General features: G+C 39.8%; 1 protein-coding gene across 1 annotated transcript in view; it reads left to right on the top strand.

Annotated features, from left to right (window-relative positions):
• LOC128706543 (mitogen-activated protein kinase kinase kinase 1) overlaps positions 1-24,944 on the top strand; it is a 629,143-nt gene that overhangs the window by 583,870 nt on the left and 20,329 nt on the right. The window contains exons 6-11 of the mRNA XM_070089965.1: positions 4,022-4,200; positions 8,317-8,624; positions 8,794-8,940; positions 10,362-10,555; positions 10,790-12,262; positions 14,792-15,215. Coding sequence (XP_069946066.1) covers positions 4,022-4,200; positions 8,317-8,624; positions 8,794-8,940; positions 10,362-10,555; positions 10,790-12,262; positions 14,792-15,215 — 2,725 coding nt within the window. The remainder of the gene's footprint in view (positions 1-4,021; positions 4,201-8,316; positions 8,625-8,793; positions 8,941-10,361; positions 10,556-10,789; positions 12,263-14,791; positions 15,216-24,944) is intronic.

The raw sequence follows: 24,944 nt of genomic DNA, 5'->3' as shown, positions 1-24,944 counted from the left end.
AAGTCTGGGAGAGGGCCTGTCAACCCTGAAAGGGTTAAGGGTAAGTTTCTCTTCTTCAGATCAAATGTGATTGCCTCCTATTCCACAGGCCTTGTATGACTCCTGCAGGTTTAGTACTTCTCCATGATTACAATAATAATGATGATCTTTGTAGCCTTTGCATTGCCACAATCCTTATCACTAAATTCCCTTTTAATATAATACATCTATATATCTACAGTTACTTGTACAAGGTTTACAGGCCAAGGTGACATCAATGACATACTACTGTATAGAAAGCCCCTTGTCATGTAGAGCATTTTGGGCAAATTAGGTCAGTTTTGAACCATGATGCGACCTACACCAGTCGACTAAGACCCAGTTACCCATTGTTTTACTTATGTGTGAATGTGGACAACCAGTGTAAAGAAACATGCCAGTGTTTCCACCCTTGTTGGGAATTGAACCCAGACCCTCAGCGTGTGAAACAAGAGCTTTTGCCACCAGGCCACGGGCCACCGTGGCTGGGGTAAAACGTAATATGTATAGTATTGCATCATGCTCCTTTTAAATTTGTGTTTATACACTCCTTAACATATGTTTCCCTCATTGTATGCTGATTTACTTTAAATTAATTCACTATTATGCCTGTTCTTCTTTGTAATGATAATTCTGTATATGCGATATATATTTCCTGATTGTGATTGGTGTGGTTCGCCAAGATTATTGAAAATTCCTGCTGTATAGAAATATAGTTTTACGACCAGGCTGAGCATTGTGCTGCTGCCATGGGCCTGGAACACATCTACAGCATCAAATGAAGAGACATTCTAAAAAATTCAGAAATTGTAAATACCACTAAATGCTGTTTGTATATTATATTTTTTCTTCAGATTTTGGGTAGGTTGTTAGAGGTGACATTGCTTTAAATGTTGCTTAAACCTCATAAACCTCTTCACTGTCAGAAGCCCCAAAATTAATATTTTTTCTTTTGAAACAGTAGAGAATCTTTCTCTGAAAGTAATGGCACCAAAAATAAAAAAAATGATGGAATTACACAGGTGCAAAGTTAGTGGTCTAGATTATTTTGCCTAATTTGAGTCGTATTTTAAGCCAATTTGTCCAAAATCTTAGCTATTATACTAATATTCTTCTGTTCTATTGATTAAGCACAAGAAACCACCCATAGCAACCAGATAGATCCAAATAGGTCCAAAGCAACCTAATGGCTCCTTTATTCTTGCCTCATATTATAATTATCCTATAAAATACACAGAATTTTGTAATTTGGCCAATTTTGCACAAAATTAAAAAGAATCCAGTTTAAAAAAGAAAGTCCCAAATAAATACTGTAAACATTCCAGACACTAAAGCAACATTTCCTCTGTTCATTAATCACATCCTCAGGCCTCTCCATTTGTCCTCCAGTAGTAGAAAAACTCTAGAAACTCATCAAAGCTACACAAAAAGTTAAGATTTTTTCTATTTCTCAGATAATAAAATATAACCAGGAATGATTGGTCATGGTTTACAGCATCCCAGTACTTGTATTGGACCTATTAAAAACCCATAAAACAGACCTGGGGGTATATAAGGGGGGGGGCCTTATCCATCCTCAGGAAAGTCGTCAAAAAATAGAATACAGTATTTCTGCTACAGCCTCTCCTCACTTTACGACATACTCGTTCACTGATGACTCGGACTTACCTGGAGTTTACCTGGAGAGGGTTTCGGGGGGTCAATGCCCCTACGGCCCGGTCTGAGACCAGGCCTCATGGTGGATCAGGGGGTGACCAACCAGGCTGTTGCTGCTGGCCCCATGCAAGCTGACGTACGAATCACAGCCTGGTTAGTCAGGTACTGACTTTAGGTGCCTGTCCAGTGCCTTCTTGAAGACAGCCAGGGGTCTATTGGTAATCCCCCTTATGTATGCTGGGAAGCAATTGAACAGTCGGGGGCCACGGACACATAATGTATTGTCTCAATGTACTCGTGGTGCCCCTGCTTTTCATCGGAGGAATGTTGCATCTTTTGCCGAGACTTTTGCTTTCGTAAGGAGTGAATTTCATGTGCAGGTTTGGCGCCAATACCTCCAGGACCTTCCAAGTGTATATTATTATGTATCTCTCTCGCCTGCATTCCAGGGAATACAGATCAAGGACCTTCAAATGTTCCCAGTAGTTTAGGTGCCTTATCATACTTGTGTGTGCCGTGAAAGCTCTTTGTACACTCTCCAGGTCTGCAGTGTCGCCAGCCTTGAAGAAGCCATTAGTGTACAGCAGTATTTCAGCCTAGAGAGCACAGGCGATTTGAAGAGAATCATCGTGGGCTTGGCGTCCCTAGTTTTGAAGGTTCTCATTATCCATCCTTTCATTTTCCTAGCAGATGAGGTAGATACATTGTTGTGGTCTTTGAAGACAAGATCCTCTGGCATTATCACTCCCAGGTCCTTCACATTACTTTTCTGCTCTATTGTATGATTAGAATTTGTCATATACCCTGATACATTTTTAATTTCTTCGAGTTTCCCATATCTGAGTGGTTGAAATTTCTCCTCGTTGAACTTTATATTATTTTGAGTGGCCCATTCGAAGATTTGGTTGATGTCCGCTTGAAGTCTTGCGGTGTCTTCGATGGAGGTCACTGCTATGGTAATTTATGATGGGCTCTCTCACCAGCATTCATACCTAAATAATGTATATTAGAGCTGATTTCCTCTATTCTGTATATTACAATATACAGTACACTACTGTATAAACATTTAAAAATATACTAAAAATATTATAAATGGTGCAAAGGTGACATTAAAACAATATCAAAAATGGTTGACACAAACCCACTACCATTATATTATGCTCCTTGCTTAGCACAATGAATTTGTTTACTGGCATCGTCTTAGGAATGGAACTCCATCATTAAGTGAGGAGAGGCTGTATTTGAGCAGCTTTCAAGCTACCTGAGCTCCTGAAACCAACAAAATCATCTCTGCTTTCCATTCTGCCAATTAATATGAAGAAACAGCCAATAAAACCATAAAAATAATCCAAGAAAACACCTCAGATTTGCTATTTTAAACCAAACACAAGGTCAGAAGCTTACTTTTCCCATCATGCACCATGTGGGGCAGGATTTTTTTTATTCTATGCATACTTGCCACACAGATCCATTCTGCTCACAACATATATGAGAGACCTGAGCTCCAAATGTAGATAAACTCTCGAAACATAGATCTAAACACATGGACAGTGATAGGGTTAATATTGAATGTCATAAATGGAAAGAGGAGATTTGAGTGTGGAGTGTGGGAAATTTACTAAGCACATTTACAATAAATGTCTGCATTGGGTTTCAAACAAACAAAAAAAAAATTACCTTGTAAAGTGCCAACGAATCTTAGAAATAATTTGCTAGAAATCACTGGGAATACATGAATTTAGATATCGCAAATTGTAGGGCAAAGGAACAAGTTTATGTTGAAAGCAAATTTACTTTGGCGTTTCAAAACATAAGCATTGAATTCAAAGGAATTTTACACTCCTCTCTAGAGTGCAAACCTTACATTGTGTTTGTTTTCTCATTCAACAGAAGCCTTGGCCAATATGAGCTACTGCAACAGTTGTCATATTTTGCATCCAAGGCATTGCATAGCAGATGTGCATCCTCACTATTCAGTTGTAATAGATCTGAATCCAGTTACAAGATATTGAACCCTTGTTAAGAGAGGATTGCTTTATTATGTTTTTATACAAAATTTGCATTAAACACTTTGAAATAAAATATTTGTTTTGATACGGCACAGTGGTTCATGTGCTTCACTGTAACACTTTGATCTCTGCATTATCTTTTCATACTTATATTTGCTTATACATACCATACTGTGCAGTATGATGTCAAGTGTATTTTAATTTTTTTTTTTTCAGTACATGGTCTTATGATTAAATGTTTGTAGTATTTTAAAAAAATGGTATGAGATGGCTTGTGCAAGTTAGACATTTGAGGTCACTGAAGAGCACTTTTTGTAATATTTTTATAAAATTTCCAGATTGAGCAGCTAATGGGAGCATATGAAGAACGGCTAAAGAAGGCAGTTAGAGCACGAGAGCAACGTCAGAGTGGGGGGAGTGGTGTGGTTGGAGAACAACCAGCTGGAGGTAAAGGCGTCCGATCAAGTCCCTCGACACCTACTGGTCCACCTTCGTCTCATCCTGATTCAGCTAGTAGGTAAGTTCAAAGTGTAACCAAAATGTATAAAAAATTTAAACTTTTCTGTATTGAGAAGCCTACCTTGTAAGGTTATTTGTACATAACTCTGAAAGGTAAGAAACTACTCTTCTAATGCTTTTGTATTGACACATTCAACGCAGTGTGCTTCTACTAAGTGAGTGAGTAAGTGAGAGAGAGTAGTGGTGATGATGATGAGGAAGGAACAACAGCAGATAGGAGAGAGGATGTCACATAGTGACCAAGCACTGTAGTGAATACCAGCCATAGTGGCCAAGTACTGTAGTGAATACCAGTCATAGTGACCAAGCACTGTAGTGAATACCAGTCATATGACCAAGCACTGTAGTGAATACCAGTCATAGTAACCAAGCACTGTAGTGAATACCAGTCATAGTGACCAAGCACTGTAGTGAATACCAGTCATAGTGACCAAGCACTGTAGTGAATACCAGTCATAGTGACCAAGCACTGTAGTGAATACCAGTCATAGTGACCAAGCACTGTAGTGAATACCAGTCATAGTGACCAAGCACTGTAGTGAATACCAGTCGCTTTGCCTTAAAAGTCTTAATTATGTTCTCACTGGAGCGAAGGAAAGAGAATGATTGATAATTTATACCTGGAGTGAGAGATAAGGAAGGAAGTACAAAATAAACCCCCCATTGAAAAGAAGGGGTGTAGTAGGTATAATAAGAGAACACTGTATCAATATCTGGGGCCTCAGATTATCTAATATCTTGCCAGAAAATATCAGAAACACTGCTGGGACAAGAAGTCTTCAAGAGGAAACTGGACAAATATTTTCACCAGGTGCCAGATCAACCAGGCTGTGATGGATATGTGGGTTGGCAGACCACCAGCAGCAACAGTCTGGTTAACCAGGCAAACACCAGATGAGCCTGGCCTATGGCCGGGCGCCAGGAGTAGATAAACTCTCGGATCCTATCAAAGGCACCTGCCTGCGCTAATTGTCATGTGATTGTGACACGTCACAATCACGTGACAAGTTTTCCTGGCAAATAAAGTTAACATTTGTCTGGTTTGACCAGTTACATACCCACATAGGTACTCATTTCATTCCAAGTTGCATACTCACGTAGGTACTTGGATTGCACCTTCACCTAGGCACTCAGTTGAAAGCCAAGTTCAGCTATTGGTATATTATGATACTAAATAAGAAAACAAAAGAAGAAAATTTTCCATATTAACTTAGTCAAACACTGATTACTTTCAATGAGAAAATAAGAAATAATAATGTTTGGCATGAGAAAATGAGAGAGAATGTTCATTTTAGTTTAAATTTTATAAGTTGTATATATTCTTTGGTTTGAGAAAAATTTATTTTCTTAACTATAAAAATTTGTTTATACAAAAATATTGTGGTCACCAAAATGTGCAGAGTCTTTGTGGTCACACAGGTTTGTCCCTGTTGATACCTTCCATTCTCATTGTCAGTAGTAGGAGACCATTACCAGTGTCACAATATAGGAATGTGACAGTTACCTAGAGTCACTGAAAAGTCACAACCCTGACCTGTATGAGTTCAAACCCCGGCTTCATCTGCGGGCATAGTCAGTTGGGATGTAGACACAGACCCCATAGGATTATGCCTGGCAGACATCACAAACTTTTACCAGTAAACCACAGGCAGAGCAGTTGTGTATTTCTCAGTGCCTCCCTAATGTGTCAACGAATTCACTGTATGACATCATTACATTGTCAAATGATCCAAACTTCAGAACACTCATGACTTGATCTGATCTTTATCTCCTTCTCACCTTACCTCTTCATACCTTTTCTATATTCTCATTGCCATTCCTGTCTTCTGCCTAAGTGGGTTCTGTCCTATGGGGTTTTTGCCCCACAGAGGATTTTGTCCTACCACCATGGGCCATTAGCTCCCCTGCAGTGCTTCTCTGTTCACTTGTTCTTATAGATTACCTTCACTGTTATTCTGTTGCTATTACTATTTCTTTGCTAACACTCCACTCTCTGCACCCTTTTTTTTCACTACCACTGCTACTTTCTTATTGCTACCTCCATTACTGTTGCATTACTGCTGTTGTTGCTGCAATATTATTTCCTCCTCCCCTTCTACTTTTCCTGCCCCCCTTCCTCCCTCTCATGTATATGCTGGCTCCCTTCTCTTTGCACTTATGTGTGACTAGCTAATGGTCCAAGTTGGACCAAAACATCATTATGAGTGTGTCTCCTATGTGTGTATGCAGTAATTTGATTTATCATGATTATTATTATTTTTTTTTTTTTTAACAAGTTGGCCGTCTCCCACCAAAGCAGGGTGACCCAAAAAGAAAGAAAATCCCCAAAAAGAAAATATGTACTTTCATCATCATTCAACACTTTCACCTCACTCACACATAATCACTGTTTATTTTAATGTTTATTTATTTTTATGTTCATTTTTTCAACAAACCAGTCATATCCCAACAAGGTAGAGTGACTTAAAAAGAAAAACGAAAGTTTCTTTTTTTAAATTTAGTAATGTGTACAGGAGAAGAGGTTACTAGCCCCTTGCTCCCGGCATTTTAGTCGCCTCCTACGACACACATGGTTTATGGAGGAAGAATTCTATCCCACTTCCCCATGGGGATAAGAGGAAATAAACAAGAACAAGAACTATAAGAAAATACAGTAGAAGAAAACCCAGAGGGGTGTGTATATATATTTCTTTACATGTATGTGTAGTGTGACGTAAGTGTAAGTAGAAGTAGCAAGATGTGCCTGAAATCTTGCATGTTTATGAGACAGAAAAAAGACACCAGAAATCCTACCATCATGTACAGCAGCCACAGGTTTCTGTTTTACACTCGCTTGGCAGGATGGTAGTGCCTCCCTGGGTGGTTGATGTCTGCCAACCTACTACCTAATTATTATGTTTTTTGTATGTATTATTGTATTAGAACCTCAGAAGATTAATTGATCTGTGTATTTCAATCCTCTTCTGATGATGATCCTAAAAGGGGATTAAAATATACATATCAATTAATCTTCTGAGCTTGTGTCTCCATGTGGCTTATCATTGAGGACTGACAAGTGTTCATTACACTAGTTATCCATTATATTAGAAAAGTAAAAGTAAATCTGTATGGGTCATTGAGCACTGTTGACATGTACAGACACTGTTGACCACAGAGAGACGTTTAGTAGATGAAGTGTTCCAGCGAGGTGATGTGAATACATGCTTCAGAGTAATGAAGGGTTCAGTGATGTAAATAGAAGTACACCTACCATCCGACTAACGACCTGCTCGACTTACGACCACTCAACTTACAACCGTGTTTTTTATGCCAAATTTCTGGGAAATAAACAACTATTTGTGTTGTACACAGTGTTTATCCTAAACCTTACAGTATAAAATACAGTACTAACAACATAAAAAGTAAAGTAAAACATGAAATACCAAAATAAAACAATAAAATAAAGTCATTACAAAAATGTTTTGTTGATATTCAGTAGTAAAGTTCAACTTACGACCATTTCGACTTACGACCGGTTTCTTGGAACCGAACTCGGTCGTAAGTCGGATGGTTGGTGTATACTAGCATTGGTTGTCATGACATTCAATTGAATTTATACCACACAGGTTCATCGATGTCATTTTTAAACTTGTGCATTTTTAAATCTGTAATTTAAAGAAAACCAGTAAAAATTGTGCATGTTAAGGTACCATGCAAAACTTGAAACTTATGTTTGTAGATTAAACAGTTCAGAATTACAGCCTCTCCTCACTTAGTGACGTTCTCGTTCAACAATGCCTTGGGTTTACGATGGGCTCTCTGACCAGTATGCATGCCTGACATGCCAAGCATTTAAAAATATACCAGAAATGTTATAAATGGTGCAGAAGTGACATTAAAACAATATCAAAGATGGTTGACACAAACCCACTACCATTATAGTATGCTCCTCACTTAGCGATAAACAACGTGGTCTCAGGAACAGAACTCCGTCGTTAAGTGAGGAGAGGCTGTAATTATTTTATTTTGTTGCTTACATATGCAACAGTATATTCTAACATGCATACAGTAATATAGTCACATACCTCAGATATCTGATTTTTACTTTAATATTTTTGGTGTCTGATTCTTACAGTGATGACGACTCTCAGTGTCCAATCTGCCTAATGTGTATGGTGGAAGGAGAGAGCCTGGTAATGTGTGAGGCTGGGTGTCGTAACCTGCTACATCACCACTGCATGGCTGTCTGGGCTGCTGATCGAAATGCCCAGGGCCAGCCCCTCCTGTGTCCTCTGTGTCGGGCACCTTGGCCTCTCAAACACCACCCTCGCCTCACACCCACACCAGGCAGCACATCTGTACATTCTACCTCTCCTTCAGCTGCCTGGTCCCAGCCCCTGGCACCTGACTATGCCTACCCACTGATGAGTGCCAGTTTCTCAGGTCAGTATGACCTGGTAACTTTACCAGTAGCAAATGCTCTAGTGATAATACTGTGAAATATACAATTATACAATGAAAAAATGTGTGTGAATATTACATTATTATTATTACTACTATTATTATTACTGCATTAATATTATTATTAAAGGTACCTGTATGATATTTTCAGGAGTTTGCAGCAGCGGACGACAGAGTCCAACTGGTTCTGCATTAATGTCGCGTTCCTTATCAGGTTACCCCTACACCCAGTCACCATACACAGACTCAGCCTACTCCTCACCTGCAGGTGGATCACTGTATCCACCAACTGTTAGAGGTGTGAACACTTTCTCAGGTTGATACTTTTCATGTCACATAATTATAATAATGAAAGTTAATACAAACGAATTGAAAATATTTAGATGATTATTGCATACCATGTTTTATGTCTAATTACAATTCTTCCTTATTTTCCATTACTTGTCTACTCTGATTATTCTCCTAAACTATTTAACTCTTTCAATAAATACAAAATCAATAAATACAAAATCTGATGGTGCCTAAAATGAATTCTAATAAAGCATACCAATCATACCCCAAAAAAGATTAATGTGCATTCTTAGACTTTGCAAATTCCAAAATAATATGAACTTACCACACATGTAATAAATGGTCATATAGTATAGATAAAAGATATAAAGTTGGTAAGAGACTGATAAAAATAAAATAAAATTTTCAACCATAATCCATAAACAATAAATCATTAAAAAAATCCACATTTATTTACTCATTTTTACCAGAAAATTATGAGCACATCAGATAAACACCGAACAGTCATATAACAAAAATAAATGCAACTGGTTGAAAAACAAACAAGGAAAAAATAAAAAGTTCAATCATTGTCCTCTTCTGTCTCACCCTCCCTCTACCACCAAGCTGGCAGCCTGTCTCTGCATTGAAGTGTAGCTGTTATGAACCTGTGAATGTAGGGTCCTCCCTCTGGTCCACCCCTAGTGACAATTTTGTGTCAAAGACAACTTCTAGTCAGATGTTCCCTTGGTTTTGTCTTGGCACAAGACACCACAGTTGAACACCAAACATAGGATTTCAGTAAAAATATACTCATTATTTTCAAAATAAACTAGTTAAAAGTCATATTTGGAGATATTGTTAAAAGCTGTCAGGCTCAGTTTCCATTTTTTAGGCACAAAATATTTAAACTGAAAACCAACCATAAGATTTAATTTTGAATAGGCTCATCAGATTTACCGTGCCCAAATCTGTTTTTTTTTTCTATTAAGTAAACTAGTTTAGAGTAGAATTAAACACATGTGCAACATCTAGGTATCTTCAATTTGTGGATGTTTTGCCATCCTAGATGGCAAAAAGTCTACAAATTAAAGATACCGAGATGTTGCACATGTATCTAATTCTTCATTTTGTCTGTATTGTATACCATTCATAAAAACTAGTTTAGAATAATATTGTTAATATACCAAGTGGTGCCGGGCCTGAGTGATCACATACGAGCAAAAAGTTAACCTTGACCAACCACTCCATTTGTATAATTGAATTTTTATCGTCTATAGTGAATTCCTGGTAGAAATTGGGTCCCAAAATATAAGCAAATTCAAACAGTAAATTTGAATAGAGCGAGGGAAACCTGTATTTATTTTCAATTTCAAAGTTTATCTGGATACTGTTGCTTTGTTTAAACTTTTAAATTTTCAGTTTTCACAATTTGATCATATATAACAGGGGAGGTGTCAGCAGCCATTGTAGTGAGTGCCTCTGAGGAGCCAGTGCCACTACCCAGAAGTGAGCCTATACCTGCAGAGCATGAGTCAACTGCTGCTGGCTGGGTTCATGTCTTCGGCAAAGAACTTGTATCATGTCTTTTCTCACGTGACTGGGCTGTGAGAGAAACTGGTCTGAGGAGACTTGCACATGAAGTAAGTATAAGGGAAATGGTTTAGCTTTTTATATACTGTTTACAGTACTAAGGTAAAAAGAGTTTTGCTGTGTCCTCATGCAACATTATCTTAAGCTGTTTTCTTACTTCATAACATTTATTATTGATTTGAAAAAGATTTCACTTGTTTTCTTTTCTAAATGGCAAACTGAAAGTACAGGTAGATATATTTAGGTATATTTGAACTAAAAGTATTATATATTTTATCTTACAGGTGGTTAAAGTGTTACATTGGGACAGACTGGTAACAGCTGAGGAGAAAAGGCGCCAAGTAATCCATTGTTGTGCTAATATTCTCGCCCAGGTGGCGAATGATCCTGTTTACAAAGTGTACCTGGCATGTTTGCGATGTTTGAGAGTGTTGTTATCTCACCTTAGTCCTTCATCTGGAAGCCAAGTGACAGCGCTTCAAGAGTTGTTCCGTCCGCTTGTCCACACATTACTTCTGAAGTGTGCTGATGGCAACAGACGTACATCACAGATTAGTGTGGATTCAATATTGGAGCTCTGTCGTGGTCAGGATGGGGAACTGGCATTAGCTACTCAGGTGTCGGCTTCCACCCCTGGTCTTGGAGGCATCTCTTTTATTCTCTCTTGCATTTTGGAAGACACTCCTCCTTCAGAGGCTCCATGGCAGTGGCTCCTTGGGCGCCTCTGTGTACTTGACCGCCTTGTTGATGAGTTCCCATCGGAATTTCAGTTGCAGTATGTGCCACTTCAGCCAGCAGAGTCTGGTTACAAACTTCAAAACTATGACCGTTTAATGACTGTAGTAGAGTTTGCCTTTAAGGCCTTGGGGAGTAGCCATGCAACTGTTAGTAAGTTAGCACGCCGTGTGTATATATGTGGAGCAAGGTTTGCTGCAGCTGAACCTGCAGTATTCCACCAAGTTTGTGACATGCTTGCAAAGTTGGATGTGTCATTACAGATGCGTCTCAAACGACGACTACGTTCCATGCAGGGCCAACACAGTGACAGGAAAGCCACTCTTGCACGCTTGGAGGGGAAGTTGAGTCTAGGTACGTGGGATCTTGGTGACACTGCTGGACCACGACTTGTGCGTTCGGTTTCTCATTCACCATCAAGAATGTTATCAGCTTTGAGATCATCTTCACAGTCACCTGCACGTCAACCTGTAATCTCAGCAACTCTAAAGAAAGATGTGGAAAGAACAAATAAAAGCTCAGCCGGACCTACTTCCTCTCCACCTAGACCTACTCATCTGCCATTAGATTGTTTTGAAGCCAAATTTAAAGAAAAGCAAGCAAAATTACGTCTCTATCACAAAACAAGGCCGAAGAATGATGTCCCCTTCATTGTACAAAATTTATTGGTGTCACCTATACAACGACATCAGCGATGGAGTCCCATAAAAATCGGTGGTGTTCTCAGCAAAGGTGGACTGTCACAGAGCCATAGTGATGCTCTAGATGTGTCTCCTCAGACACCTCTAGGGTCTGTAGCACCACCACAGTTCTCCTTCAAAGATGTAGTGAGTACTCCTGCCACTCCCACTGTACCACACTGTACACCAGTTCAAGAGAGTCCTCCATCACTATTTCAAAGTGAAGGTAGTGCACAAGAAAGCAAAGATCCTTGGACAGTACATGAGGCTCCGCTACCAATTATCCCAGGCCTCGACCTTCTTCCGGCCCACCTTGATGAATCCCTACACCCTTACGAGCAGGTATGAACATAAACTTATCAGTCTTCTTTACTGTGGAATTATTAAGGTTAATGAGTATTATGTACTTTATGAAACTTATTTAGTAGTACGACTTGGATGAGAATAAATACATTTTAGATACTCATATGCTATACCATATATACAGTGGTACCTCGGGATACGAACAGCTCAAAACTCGAACAGTTATGTAAGTGTATTTATGTAAGTGCTTTTGTAAGCGTATTTTTGGGGGTCTGAAACAGATTAATCTAATTTACATTATTCCTTATGGGAACAAATTCATTCAGTATTGACACTCGAACAGCCTTTTGGAACGAATTAAGTTCGTATCCCAAGGTACCACTGTAAATTATTTTATATAAAATAGTACATAGTTACCTGAAGACATTTTGGCTATAATATTCAAGAATTTTGTTAAATATGTATGAGAGCAAATGAGAGAGTGGGTGAGATGTTATCAACAAATTTTGTTGAAAATAAGAAAAAGTTTTGGAGTGAGATTAACAAGTTAAGAAAGCCTAGAGAACAAATGGATTTGTCAGTTAAAAATAGGAGAGGAGAGTTATTAAATGGAGAGTTAGAGGTATTGGGAAGATGGAAGGAATATTTTGAGGAATTGTTAAATGTTGATGAAGATAGGGAAGCTGTGATTTCGTGTATAGGGCAAGGAGAAATAACATCTTGTAGGAGTGAGGAAGAGTCAGTTGTGAGTGTGGGGGAAGTTCGTGAGGCAGTAGGTAAAATGAAAGGGGGTAAGGCAGCCGGGATTGATGGGATAAAGATAGAAATGTTAAAAGCAGGTGGGGATATAGTTTTGGAGTGGTTGGTGCAATTATTTAATAAATGTATGGAAGAGGGTAAGGTACCTAGGGATTGGCAGAGAGCATGCATAGTTCCTTTGTATAAAGGCAAAGGGGATAAAAGAGAGTGCAAAAATTATAGGGGGATAAGTCTGTTGAGTGTACCTGGTAAAGTGTATGGTAGAGTTATAATTGAAAGAATTAAGAGTAAGACGGAGAATAGGATAGCAGATGAACAAGGAGGCTTTAGGAAAGGTAGGGGGTGTGTGGACCAGGTGTTTACAGTGAAACATATAAGTGAACAGTATTTAGATAAGGCTAAAGAGGTCTTTGTGGCATTTATGGATTTGGAAAAGGCGTATGACAGGGTGGATAGGGGGGCAATGTGGCAGATGTTGCAAGTGTATGGTGTAGGAGGTAGGTTACTGAAAGCAGTGAAGAGTTTTTACGAGGATAGTGAGGCTCAAGTTAGAGTATGTAGGAAAGAGGGGAATTTTTTCCCAGTAAAAGTAGGCCTTAGACAAGGATGTGTGATGTCACCGTGGTTGTTTAATATATTTATAGATGGGGTTGTAAGAGAAGTAAATGCGAGGGTCTTGGCAAGAGGCGTGGAGTTAAAAGATAAAGAATCACACACAAAGTGGGAGTTGTCACAGCTGCTCTTTGCTGATGACACTGTGCTCTTGGGAGATTCTGAAGAGAAGTTGCAGAGATTGGTGGATGAATTTGGTAGGGTGTGCAAAAGAAGAAAATTAAAGGTGAATACAGGAAAGAGTAAGGTTATGAGGATAACAAAAAGATTAGGTGATGAAAGATTGAATATCAGATTGGAGGGAGAGAGTATGGAGGAGGTGAACGTATTCAGATATTTGGGAGTGGATGTGTCAGCGGATGGGTCTATGAAAGATGAGGTGAATCATAGAATTGATGAGGGAAAAAGAGTGAGTGGTGCACTTAGGAGTCTGTGGAGACAAAGAACTTTGTCCTTGGAGGCAAAGAGGGGAATGTATGAGAGTATAGTTTTACCAACGCTCTTATATGGGTGTGAAGCGTGGGTGATGAATGTTGCAGCGAGGAGAAGGCTGGAGGCAGTGGAGATGTCATGTCTGAGGGCAATGTGTGGTGTGAATATAATGCAGAGAATTCGTAGTTTGGAAGTTAGGAGGAGGTGCGGGATTACCAAAACTGTTGTCCAGAGGGCTGAGGAAGGGTTGTTGAGGTGGTTCGGACATGTAGAGAGAATGGAGCGAAACAGAATGACTTCAAGAGTGTATCAGTCTGTAGTGGAAGGAAGGCGGGGTAGGGGTCGGCCTAGGAAGGGTTGGAGGGAGGGGGTAAAGGAGGTTTTGTGTGCGAGGGGCTTGGACTTCCAGCAGGCATGCGTGAGCGTGTTTGATAGGAGTGAATGGAGACAAATGGTTTTTAATACTTGACGTGCTGTTGGAGTGTGAGCAAAGTAACATTTATGAAGGGATTCAGGGAAACCGGCAGGCCGGACTTGAGTCCTGGAGATGGGAAGTACAGTGCCTGCACTCTGAAGGAGGGGTGTTAATGTTGCAGTTTAAAAACTGTAGTGTAAAGCACCCTTCTGGCAAGACAGTGATGGAGTGAATGATGGTGAAAGTTTTTCTTTTTCGGGCCACCCTGCCTTGGTGGGAATCGGCCGGTGTGATAATAAAAAAAAATAAAAAATGTATGTGCATTTTACTAATTGTGTAACTGTTTTCAGAATGTGGAGGGTGGACAGTATGAGGAGGGCAGGGATTGGGTGCGAGGACCTCTGTTGGGCACAGGTGCATTCTCCTCGTGTTATCAAGCTCGTGATGTGCAGACTGGCACTTTGATGGCTGTCAAGCAGGTCTCATTCTGTCGAAACAATGAGGAGGAGCAAGAAAGAGTGGAAGCATCAGTCGAAGAAGAAATCCTTATTATGTCTCGTTTACGTCATTCCAATATTGTGCGGCTCTTGGGTGCCTCTAGACATTCAACATCTTTCTCAGTTTTCACTGAGTGGATGGCTGGTGGCTCAGTAGCAACCATGCTGGACAAGTATGGTACCTTCTCTGAACATGTCATCTTGAAGTACACCAAACAGGTACTGGCCGGGCTGGCATACCTTCACGATAACAAGATTTTGCACCGTGACCTTAAAGGTAAATAACTAACAATACATATTGTAAATTGATAGAAGTTTCTTTGAGTAAAGCTGTTCTAACTAGTCATCCTCCATAAGGAAAAATGGCTTAAAGTTTTGCTAATTTTTTGTTAAACAAACCTTCCTTGTAATATTGGTTTTATAGCAACCTTGTGCCATTATTGAACTCTATTTTTCTTTTATTATTAGACTTCAAAATTACTAAATGGAATTACACCACTGATATACAGTGGTCCCTTGAGTTACAATAATTTTGAGTTATGAATTAACCTTGTAGAGAAATTTAGTTTTAGTTGCCACACTAAATTTGATATACAATATGTGTACGATGGTCGGCATACATGTGTGGGCCTCAGCCACCCAGCAGTGCAAATACTTTTCTCTTGGGTGGTGTCTGAGCCAACAGGAGCATCATTGGGGGTGTGGTGTGGGAGTGGCTTAGCAGCCACTCAGCATCTCAGCCAGTAGCAGCTTGTGTACAACAGTTTATTATTTCTACTTTAGCTTGAAGCTAACATATGTATTACCTGTACTAACTCTGAATTATTTATCCTTTGTGGCTGCATTTGTTATTTTATTTATGCCATCTTTTGTGTTAGCAAGTCGTCATGGTCCTAAAGTGCATAGTAAGCAGGCAATTTCTTTGAGGATCAGGCAAGAAATTGTGAAAAAACATGATGAAGGGGTTTGAATTTAGTGTATTGGTGTGTGAGTATGTCTTATCACAATGAGTCATCTCGACTATTATCAAACAAAAAGATAGGAGATAGGAGAGAAGCAGACGAAGGGAGATACAGTGCCTGCAAGATATATCTGTGAGCATGCAAAGTAAATTTACGATGATTTAACCCTTTCAGGGCTGGTGCCATACTAGTACACATAAATTCTAGTGCCTTCAAATCTAGTGAGAGAAAGCTGGTAGGCCTACATATGAAAGAATGGGTCTATGTAGTCAGTGTGCATAGTATAAAAAAAATCCTGCAGCACACAGTGCATAATGAGAAAAAAAAAACTCCGACCGTGTTTTTGGTTTAAAACAGCGATTTTGCAGTGTATTTTCGTATGGTATTTATGGTTGTATTCTAGTTTTCCTGGTCTCATTTTATAGAATGGAAGACATATTACAGAAATTGAGATGATTTTGATTGGTTTTCATTATGAAAAGTACCTTAATATAGAGCTCAAAGTAGCAGAGATGTTCGATTTTTGCCAAAGTTCAAAAGTAAACAAATCATGCCATGTGTCCAATACACATCACCTGGTGAGTCTGATATTCTTTCACAAGTGCGCTGATATTATTTATACCATTTCAACACTAATGCAGTAGTCAGCATAACAGTAAATCTATTTTTTTGTGAGAATAAAAATTCAAAGTGGAAAGCAAAAGAAATGTAAGAGGGGCGTGGGGACATGACTAATGAACAGAGAAAATGTTATTTTAGTGCCAGGAATGTCTGTCTTGTTTATTCTGGACCCTATTTGGAAATTGGCATCTTTTGAAATTTGTGTCAGTTGGCAAAATTGCCAATTTCTGACCACTTTATTGGATAGTCAAAATCTGTAAATGGATGATTTCTTGTACTCACTCAATATAAAAAGTGGAGTTCTAGCGAAATAGTTATGATTTTTGTCGACTGGTACATTGGAATTGGCCGAAAATAGGGCTCCAAGTGGGCAAAATCGCTGATGCATAAACATCGTCGAGCCGCTAACTTCGTGAGAGCATAATTCCATAAGTTTTCCATCAAATTTCATACTTTTGGTGTCATTATGATTGGAAAAAGATTCTCTATCATTTCACAAGAAAAACATTTTTTTTTTTTTTCGAAAAATTTTCGTCCCTGAGAACAAGTTTAGGAGAGGGCCTCTTGACCCTGAAAGGATTAAGATGACATTCACCTTCAAGTAGTCTGCATAGCAGTAAATCTATTTTTTGTGTGAACAAAAACTCAAAATGGAAAGCAAGCATAATATAGGAGAGGTCTGGGGACATAACTAATGAACAGAGGAAATGTTTTTTAGTGCCAGGAATGTCTATATTGTTTATTCTGGTCCCTATTTTTAAATTGGCAATTTTTAAATTTTATGTGAAATTGGCCTAATTACCAAATTCTGACTGCTTTATTTGGTAGTTGAAATAGGTAAACGGGCAGTTTCTTGTACAGTGGAACCTCAAATATCGAACTTAATCCGTTCCAGGAGTTCGTTCTAAATTAGAAAAGTCTGAAAAGCGAAGCAATGTTTCCCATAAGAAATAATGGAAATACAATTAATCCATTCCAGAAACCCAAAAATATTCACAAAAAAAATACATTTTATAGAGATTAATTATAGTTTTACATGCACACAACAAATATAGTGTTCAATTATATATTAATAAATTTAAATAAACATATAAAATAACATTTTACTTACCTTTATTGAAGTTTGGTGATGGCATCTGGAAGATAGAGAGGAGAGAGGGAGTTGGGGTTAGTGTTTGGAAGGAGAATCCCCCTCCATGAGGACTTCAGGTATCGAAGCCCTCTCTGGGGTTACTTCCCTTCTCTTTTAATGCCACTAGGACCAGCTTGAGAGTCACTGGACCCCTGTCTCACAAAATAACTGTCCACAGTCCTCTGTTTCTGGTGCCCTCTTTAACATTTCCCTAAAATGGGACATGGTTCTGTCACTGAACTTGTTGCAAAGATGGCTTGTTTCAGCTTGCTCAGGGTGGTACTTCTCCACAACATTTGGACATCATTCCACTTCTGTATTATTTCCTTCTTCACATTTATGGTGTTTCTCACTTTCTTTACCTCAGGGGTACCACTAGCAAGTTTCATTCCTCCCATTGTAGCTTATTTCACAGTTCCACAAGCACTAAACACAATGAAATAATCGTAAAATGTTTGAATGAGAGCGCAGGTTAGTGTTCACTCAAGCATCAACAAAACCAGACTCGCTCACGGCGCCTACGTGGGGACACGGACAGAGTGGGCTGCCGGACAGGTCTGGTACCCGGCGGTTCGAAAATAGGGGCAAGTTCGATTATAGGGACAAAGTTGGTTCGAAAAAAGGGTTCTATTTTCGAAGAGTTCGATAACCGATACGTTCAAAATTTGAGGTTCCATTGTACTCAGTTGATAGAATAGAAGGAATACTAGTGAAAAAGTTATGAGTTTGGTCGACTGGAACAATGGAATTATCTGAAAATAGGGCTCAAAGTGGGTGAAATGGCCGATGATTAAAAATTGCCACGACTGCTAACTTTGTGAGAGCATAATTCTGTAAGTTTTCCATCAAATTTCATACTTTTGGTTTCATTACCTTTGGAAGAAGATTCTCTACCATTTCATAAGAATTTTTTTTTTTTTTCAATTCTTGGATAGTGAGAGCAGTTCTCAGATCGGGGGACTCAACAGTGAAAGAGTTAAGACCAAACAAATTCCTGGGCCCTGTTAAACTGTTCTCAAGGATTATAAAGGAATGTATGGTGGAGCTTAGCAGACTATTAGCTAGTCTTTTCAATATATCAATACAAATTGGTATAGTGCTAGATAAGTGAAAAATTATAAATGTGATATCTATTTACAAAGAAGACAGGCCATTAGCTGTGAATTATAGACCATTTGGCCTAACCTCCATTGTGGGAATAGCTGAGGCTATTCAGAGCCACCTTGAAAGACAAATTGATCAATGAATCTCAGCACGGTTTTACAAAGGGACATTCTTGCCTTACAAGTTTACCAACTTCTTTTGCTAAGGTATTTGAAGAGGTGGCTCATGTTAATGAATATGATATTGTGTAAATGGACTTAACCCTTAAACTGTCTAAACATAGATCTGCATCCACATGCATAGCTCTCAGGATGTAGATGTACATGCTTTCTTATGTAAAACAAAAACGTAGATCTACGATCTGAGCGCAATGCACATGGACAAAGATCTATGTTTGGACAGTTTATGGGTTAAGTAAAGCTTTTGATAGTGTTTCACATTGGAGATTGTTGAAGAAAGTAGAGGAACATGGACTAGGAGGGAAATTTTTTCATAAATAGAGATCTGGTTGATAGATGGGCAATAGAGTTTGCATAAATGGGGAGAAATCAGAGTGGAGACACATCACAAGCATTGTTCCACAGGGGTCAGTGCTGGGCCCTTTGTTGTTCAAAATATGCATAAACAACATAGATAAGGGAATAAATGATGACATAAGCAAGTTTACTGATGACACCAAAATATGCTGTATTAATTCTGATGACAATAGAGCACTACAGGAACATTTGAATAGGTTGATGCAGTGGTCGGAGAAGTGGCAAATGCAGTTTAATGTAGACACATGCAAAGTTCTAAGCCTGGGAAAGAAGAATAACCATGGAACTTATGAACTTAATAATGGACATCTCAATCACTCTGAATGTAAAAAAAGCTGTATAAATAACAGGAGTCCTCAGGTTATTCTTCAACTGTATAGAGTGGAACCTTGACTTATGAGTGTCCCAACTTACGAGTTTTTTGAGATGTGAGCCATCCCTTGGTCGATTTTTTGCCCTGAGTTACAAGCCAGCTCTCCCCTCCCTCTTCCCCCTCAACCCAAAACCTGGACACCTCGCTTGTTTATCTATGATTTTATGCTTTAATTCCATGGAAATCATTCTCTTTTTCTTCTCAGCAATAATAATAATATAATAATAATAATAATAATAATAATATTATTACAGTCAAGTCACTCAGTAAGTCAATCAAGTCACTCAGTAAATCAGTCAAGTCACTCAGTAAGTCAATCAAGTCACTCAATAAGTCAGTCAAGTCATTCAGTAAGTCAGTCAGGTCATTCAGTCAGTCAAGTCGTTCAGTAAGTCAGTCAAGTCATCTCTCTTCCTCCTCCTCTGCAGCAGTATTCTGAGCTGCGGTCTATTGCTGTTCCTGCTGAAGCTCTTGCAGCTCCTCAGTGGTTAGCTCTTCTTTGTGGTCCTCCACCAACTCTTCCACATCCTCCAAACTCACATCCAACCCCATGGAACACTCCAGTGCCACAATAGATTTCACAACTGTCATAGGCTCATCAGGGTCAGCCCCAAACCCTTCAAAATCCCTCTTGTGGACACAATCTGGCCACAATTTTCTCCAGGCAGAGTTCAAAGTCCTGGTAGTCACTCCCTCCCAAACCTTACCTATAAGGCTTATGCAATGGAGGATACTGAAGTGATCCTTCCAAAACTCTCTTAGAGTCAAGTGAGTGTCTGAGGTCACATTAAAGCACCTTTGAAACATTGCTTTGGTATAGAGTTTTTTAAAGTTTGAAATGATCTGCTGGTCCATGGGCTGGAGGAGAGGAGTGGTATTCGGGGGCAAGAACTTTACTGTGATGAACCCAAACTCCTCCAGAATTAGGTCATCCAAGTTTGGAGGATGAACAGGTGCATTGTCCATTAGCAGGAGGCACTTGAGATCCAATTTCTTTTCCAGGCGGTAATCCTTCACACTAGGGCCAAACACTTCATTGAACCACTCGATGAAAATTTCCTTCATGACCCATGCCTTATTATTAGCTTTACAGAACACACACAATTTACTCTTCATAACATTGTTTTTCTTGAACACTCTGGGATTTTCAGAATGGTACACTAGTAACGGCTTCACTTTGAAATCCCCACTAGCATTAGCACAGAACATGAGCATCAGCCTGTCTTTCATAGGCTTGTGTCCTGGCAGTCCCTTTTCCTCCTGAGTAATGTAGGTCCTCTTTGGCATTTTCTTCCAAAACAGGCCTGTTTCGTCACAATTGAACACTTGTTCAGGTTTCAATCCTTCAGCCTCTATGTACTCCTTGAATTCACTTAGGAATTTTGTAGCTGCAATTTTGTCCGAACTGGCAGCCTCGCCATGCCTTATCACACTGTGTATGCCACTACGTCTCTTAAATCTCTCAAACCAGCCTTTGCTGGCCTTAAATTCACAAATATCAGTACTCGTTGCAGGCAATTTCTTTGCGAAATCGTCATGCAACTGCCTAGCCTTTTCACAAATAAGCGACTGCATAAGACTATCTTGTGCTAATTGTTTCTCATTTATTTTTCTTTTTTTTATTATCACACTGGCCGATTCCCACCAAGGCAGGGTGGCCCGAAAAAGAAAAACTTTCACCATCATTCACTCCATCACTGTCTTGCCAGAAGGGTGCTTTACACTACAGTTTTTAAACTGCAACATTAACACCCCTCCTTCAGAGTGCAGGCACTGTACTTCCCATCTCCAGGACTCAAGTCCGGCCTGCCGGTTTCCCTGAATCCCTTCATAAATGTTACTTTGCTCACACTCCAACAGCACGTCAAGTATTAAAAACCATTTGTCTCCATTCACTCCTATCAAACACGCTCATGCATGCCTGCTGGAAGTCCAAGCCCCTCGCACACAAAACCTCCTTTACCCCCTCCCTCCAACCTTTCCTAGGCCGACCCCTACCCCGCCTTCCTTCCACTACAGACTGATACACTCTTGAAGTCATTCTGTTTCGCTCCATTCTCTCTACATGTCCGAACCACCTCAACAACCCTTCCTCAGCCCTCTGGACAACAGTTTTGGTAATCCCGCACCTCCTCCTAACTTCCAAACTACGAATTCTCTGCATTATATTCACACCACACATTGCCCTCAGACATGACATCTCCACTGCCTCCAGCCTTCTCCTCGCTGCAACATTCATCACCCACACTTCACACCCATATAAGAGCGTTGGTAAAACTATACTCTCATACATTCCCCTCTTTGCCTCCAAGGACAAAGTTCTTTGTCTCCACAGACTCCTAAGTGCACCACTCACTCTTTTTCCCTCATCAATTCTATGATTCACCTCATCTTTCATAGACCCATCCGCTGACACGTCCACTCCCAAATATCTGAATACGTTCACCTCCTCCATACTCTCTCCCTCCAATCTGATATTCAATCTTTCATCACCTAATCTTTTTGTTATCCTCATAACCTTACTCTTTCCTGTATTCACCTTTAATTTTCTTCTTTTGCACACCCTACCAAATTCATCCACCAATCTCTGCAACTTCTCTTCAGAATCTCCCAAGAGCACAGTGTCATCAGCAAAGAGCAGCTGTGACAACTCCCACTTTGTGTGTGATTCTTTATCTTTTAACTCCACGCCTCTTGCCAAGACCCTCGCATTTACTTCTCTTACAACCCCATCTATAAATATATTAAACAACCACGGTGACATCACACATCCTTGTCTAAGGCCTACTTTTACTGGGAAAAAATTTCCCTCTTTCCTACATACTCTAACTTGAGCCTCACTATCCTCGTAAAAACTCTTCACTGCTTTCAGTAACCTACCTCCTACACCATACACTTGCAACATCTGCCACATTGCCCCCCTATCCACCCTGTCATACGCCTTTTCCAAATCCATAAATGCCACAAAGACCTCTTTAGCCTTATCTAAATACTGTTCACTTATATGTTTCACTGTAAACACCTGGTCCACACACCCCCTACCTTTCCTAAAGCCTCCTTGTTCATCTGCTATCCTATTCTCCGTCTTACTCTTAATTCTTTCAATTATAACTCTACCATGCACTTTACCAGGTACACTCAACAGACTTATCCCCCTATAATTTTTGCACTCTCTTTTATCCCTTTTTGCCTTTATACAAAGGAACTATGCATGCTCTCTGCCAATCCCTAGGTACCTTACCCTCTTCCATTTTTTTTTTTTTTTTTATTATCACACCGGCCGATTCCCACCAAGGCAGGGTGGCCCGAAAAAGAAAAACTTTCACCATCATTCACTCCATCACTGTCTTGCCAGAAGGGTGCTTTACACTACAGTTTTTAAACTGCAACATTAACACCCCTCCTTCAGAGTGCAGGCACTGTACTTCCCATCTCCAGGACTCAAGTCCGGCCTGCCGGTTTCCCTGAATCCCTTCATAAATGTTACTTTGCTCACACTCCAACAGCACGTCAAGTATTAAAAACCATTTGTCTCCATTCACTCCTATCAAACACGCTCACGCATGCCTGCTGGAAGTCCAAGCCCCTCGCACACAAAACCTCCTTTACCCCCTCCCTCCAACCCTTCCTAGGCCGACCCCTACCCCGCCTTCCTTCCACTACAGACTGATACACTCTTGAAGTCATTCTGTTTCGCTCCATTCTCTCTACATGTCCGAACCACCTCAACAACCCTTCCTCAGCCCTCTGGACAACAGTTTTGGTAATCCCGCACCTCCTCCTAACTTCCAAACTACGAATTCTCTGCATTATATTCACACCACACATTGCCCTCAGACATGACATCTCCACTGCCTCCAGCCTTCTCCTCGCTGCAACATTCATCACCCACGCTTCACACCCATATAAGAGCGTTGGTAAAACTATACTCTCATACATTCCCCTCTTTGCCTCCAAGGACAAAGTTCTTTGTCTCCACAGACTCCTAAGTGCACCACTCACTCTTTTTCCCTCATCAATTCTATGATTCACCTCATCTTTCATAGACCCATCCGCTGACACGTCCACTCCCAATTGCACCAACCACTCCAAAACTATATCCCCACCTGCTTTTAACATTTCTATCTTTATCCCATCAATCCCGGCTGCCTTACCCCCTTTCATTTTACCTACTGCCTCACGAACTTCCCCCACACTCACAACTGGCTCTTCCTCACTCCTACAAGATGTTATTCCTCCTTGCCCTATACACGAAATCACAGCTTCCCTATCTTCATCAACATTTAACAATTCCTCAAAATATTCCCTCCATCTTCCCAATACCTCTAGCTCTCCATTTAATAACTCTCCTCTCCTATTTTTAACTGACAAATCCATTTGTTCTCTAGGCTTTCTTAACTTGTTAATCTCACTCCAAAACTTTTTCTTATTTTCAACAAAATTTGTTGATAACATCTCACCCACTCTCTCATTTGCTCTCTTTTTACATTGCTTCACCACTCTCTTAACCTCTCTCTTTTTCTCCATATACTCTTCCCTCCTTGCATCACTTCTACTTTGTAAAAACTTCTCATATGCTAACTTTTTCTCCCTTACTACTCTCTTTACATCATCATTCCACCAATCGCTCCTCTTCCCTCCTGCACCCACTTTCCTGTAACCACAAACTTCTGCTGAACACTCTAACACTACATTTTTAATCCTACCCCATACCTCTTCGACCCCATTGCCTATGCTCTCATTAGCCCATCTATCCTCCAATAGCTGTTTATATCTTACCCTAACTGCCTCCTCTTTTAGTTTATAAACCTTCACCTCTCTCTTCCCTGATGCTTCTATTCTCCTTGTATCCCATCTACCTTTTACTCTCAGTGTAGCTACAACTAGAAAGTGATCTGATATATCTGTGGCCCCTCTATAAACATGTACATCCTGAAGTCTACTCAACAGTCTTTTATCTACCAATACATAATCCAACAAACTACTGTCATTTCGCCCTACATCATATCTTGTATACTTATTTATCCTCTTTTTCTTAAAATATGTATTACCTATAACTAAACCCCTTTCTATACAAAGTTCAATCAAAGGGCTCCCATTATCATTTACACCTGGCACCCCAAACTTACCTACCACACCCTCTCTAAAAGTTTCTCCTACTTTAGCATTCAGGTCCCCTACCACAATTACTCTCTCACTTGGTTCAAAGGCTCCTATACATTCACTTAACATCTCCCAAAATCTCTCTCTCTCCTCTGCATTCCTCTCTTCTCCAGGT

The sequence above is a fragment of the Cherax quadricarinatus genome, chromosome 3 (genome assembly GCF_038502225.1).
Source record: "Cherax quadricarinatus isolate ZL_2023a chromosome 3, ASM3850222v1, whole genome shotgun sequence".
Lineage (NCBI taxonomy): Eukaryota > Metazoa > Arthropoda > Malacostraca > Decapoda > Parastacidae > Cherax > Cherax quadricarinatus.
The sequence above is the reverse complement of the archived record's forward strand: the minus strand, read 5'-3'. Positions and strand labels throughout refer to the sequence as shown.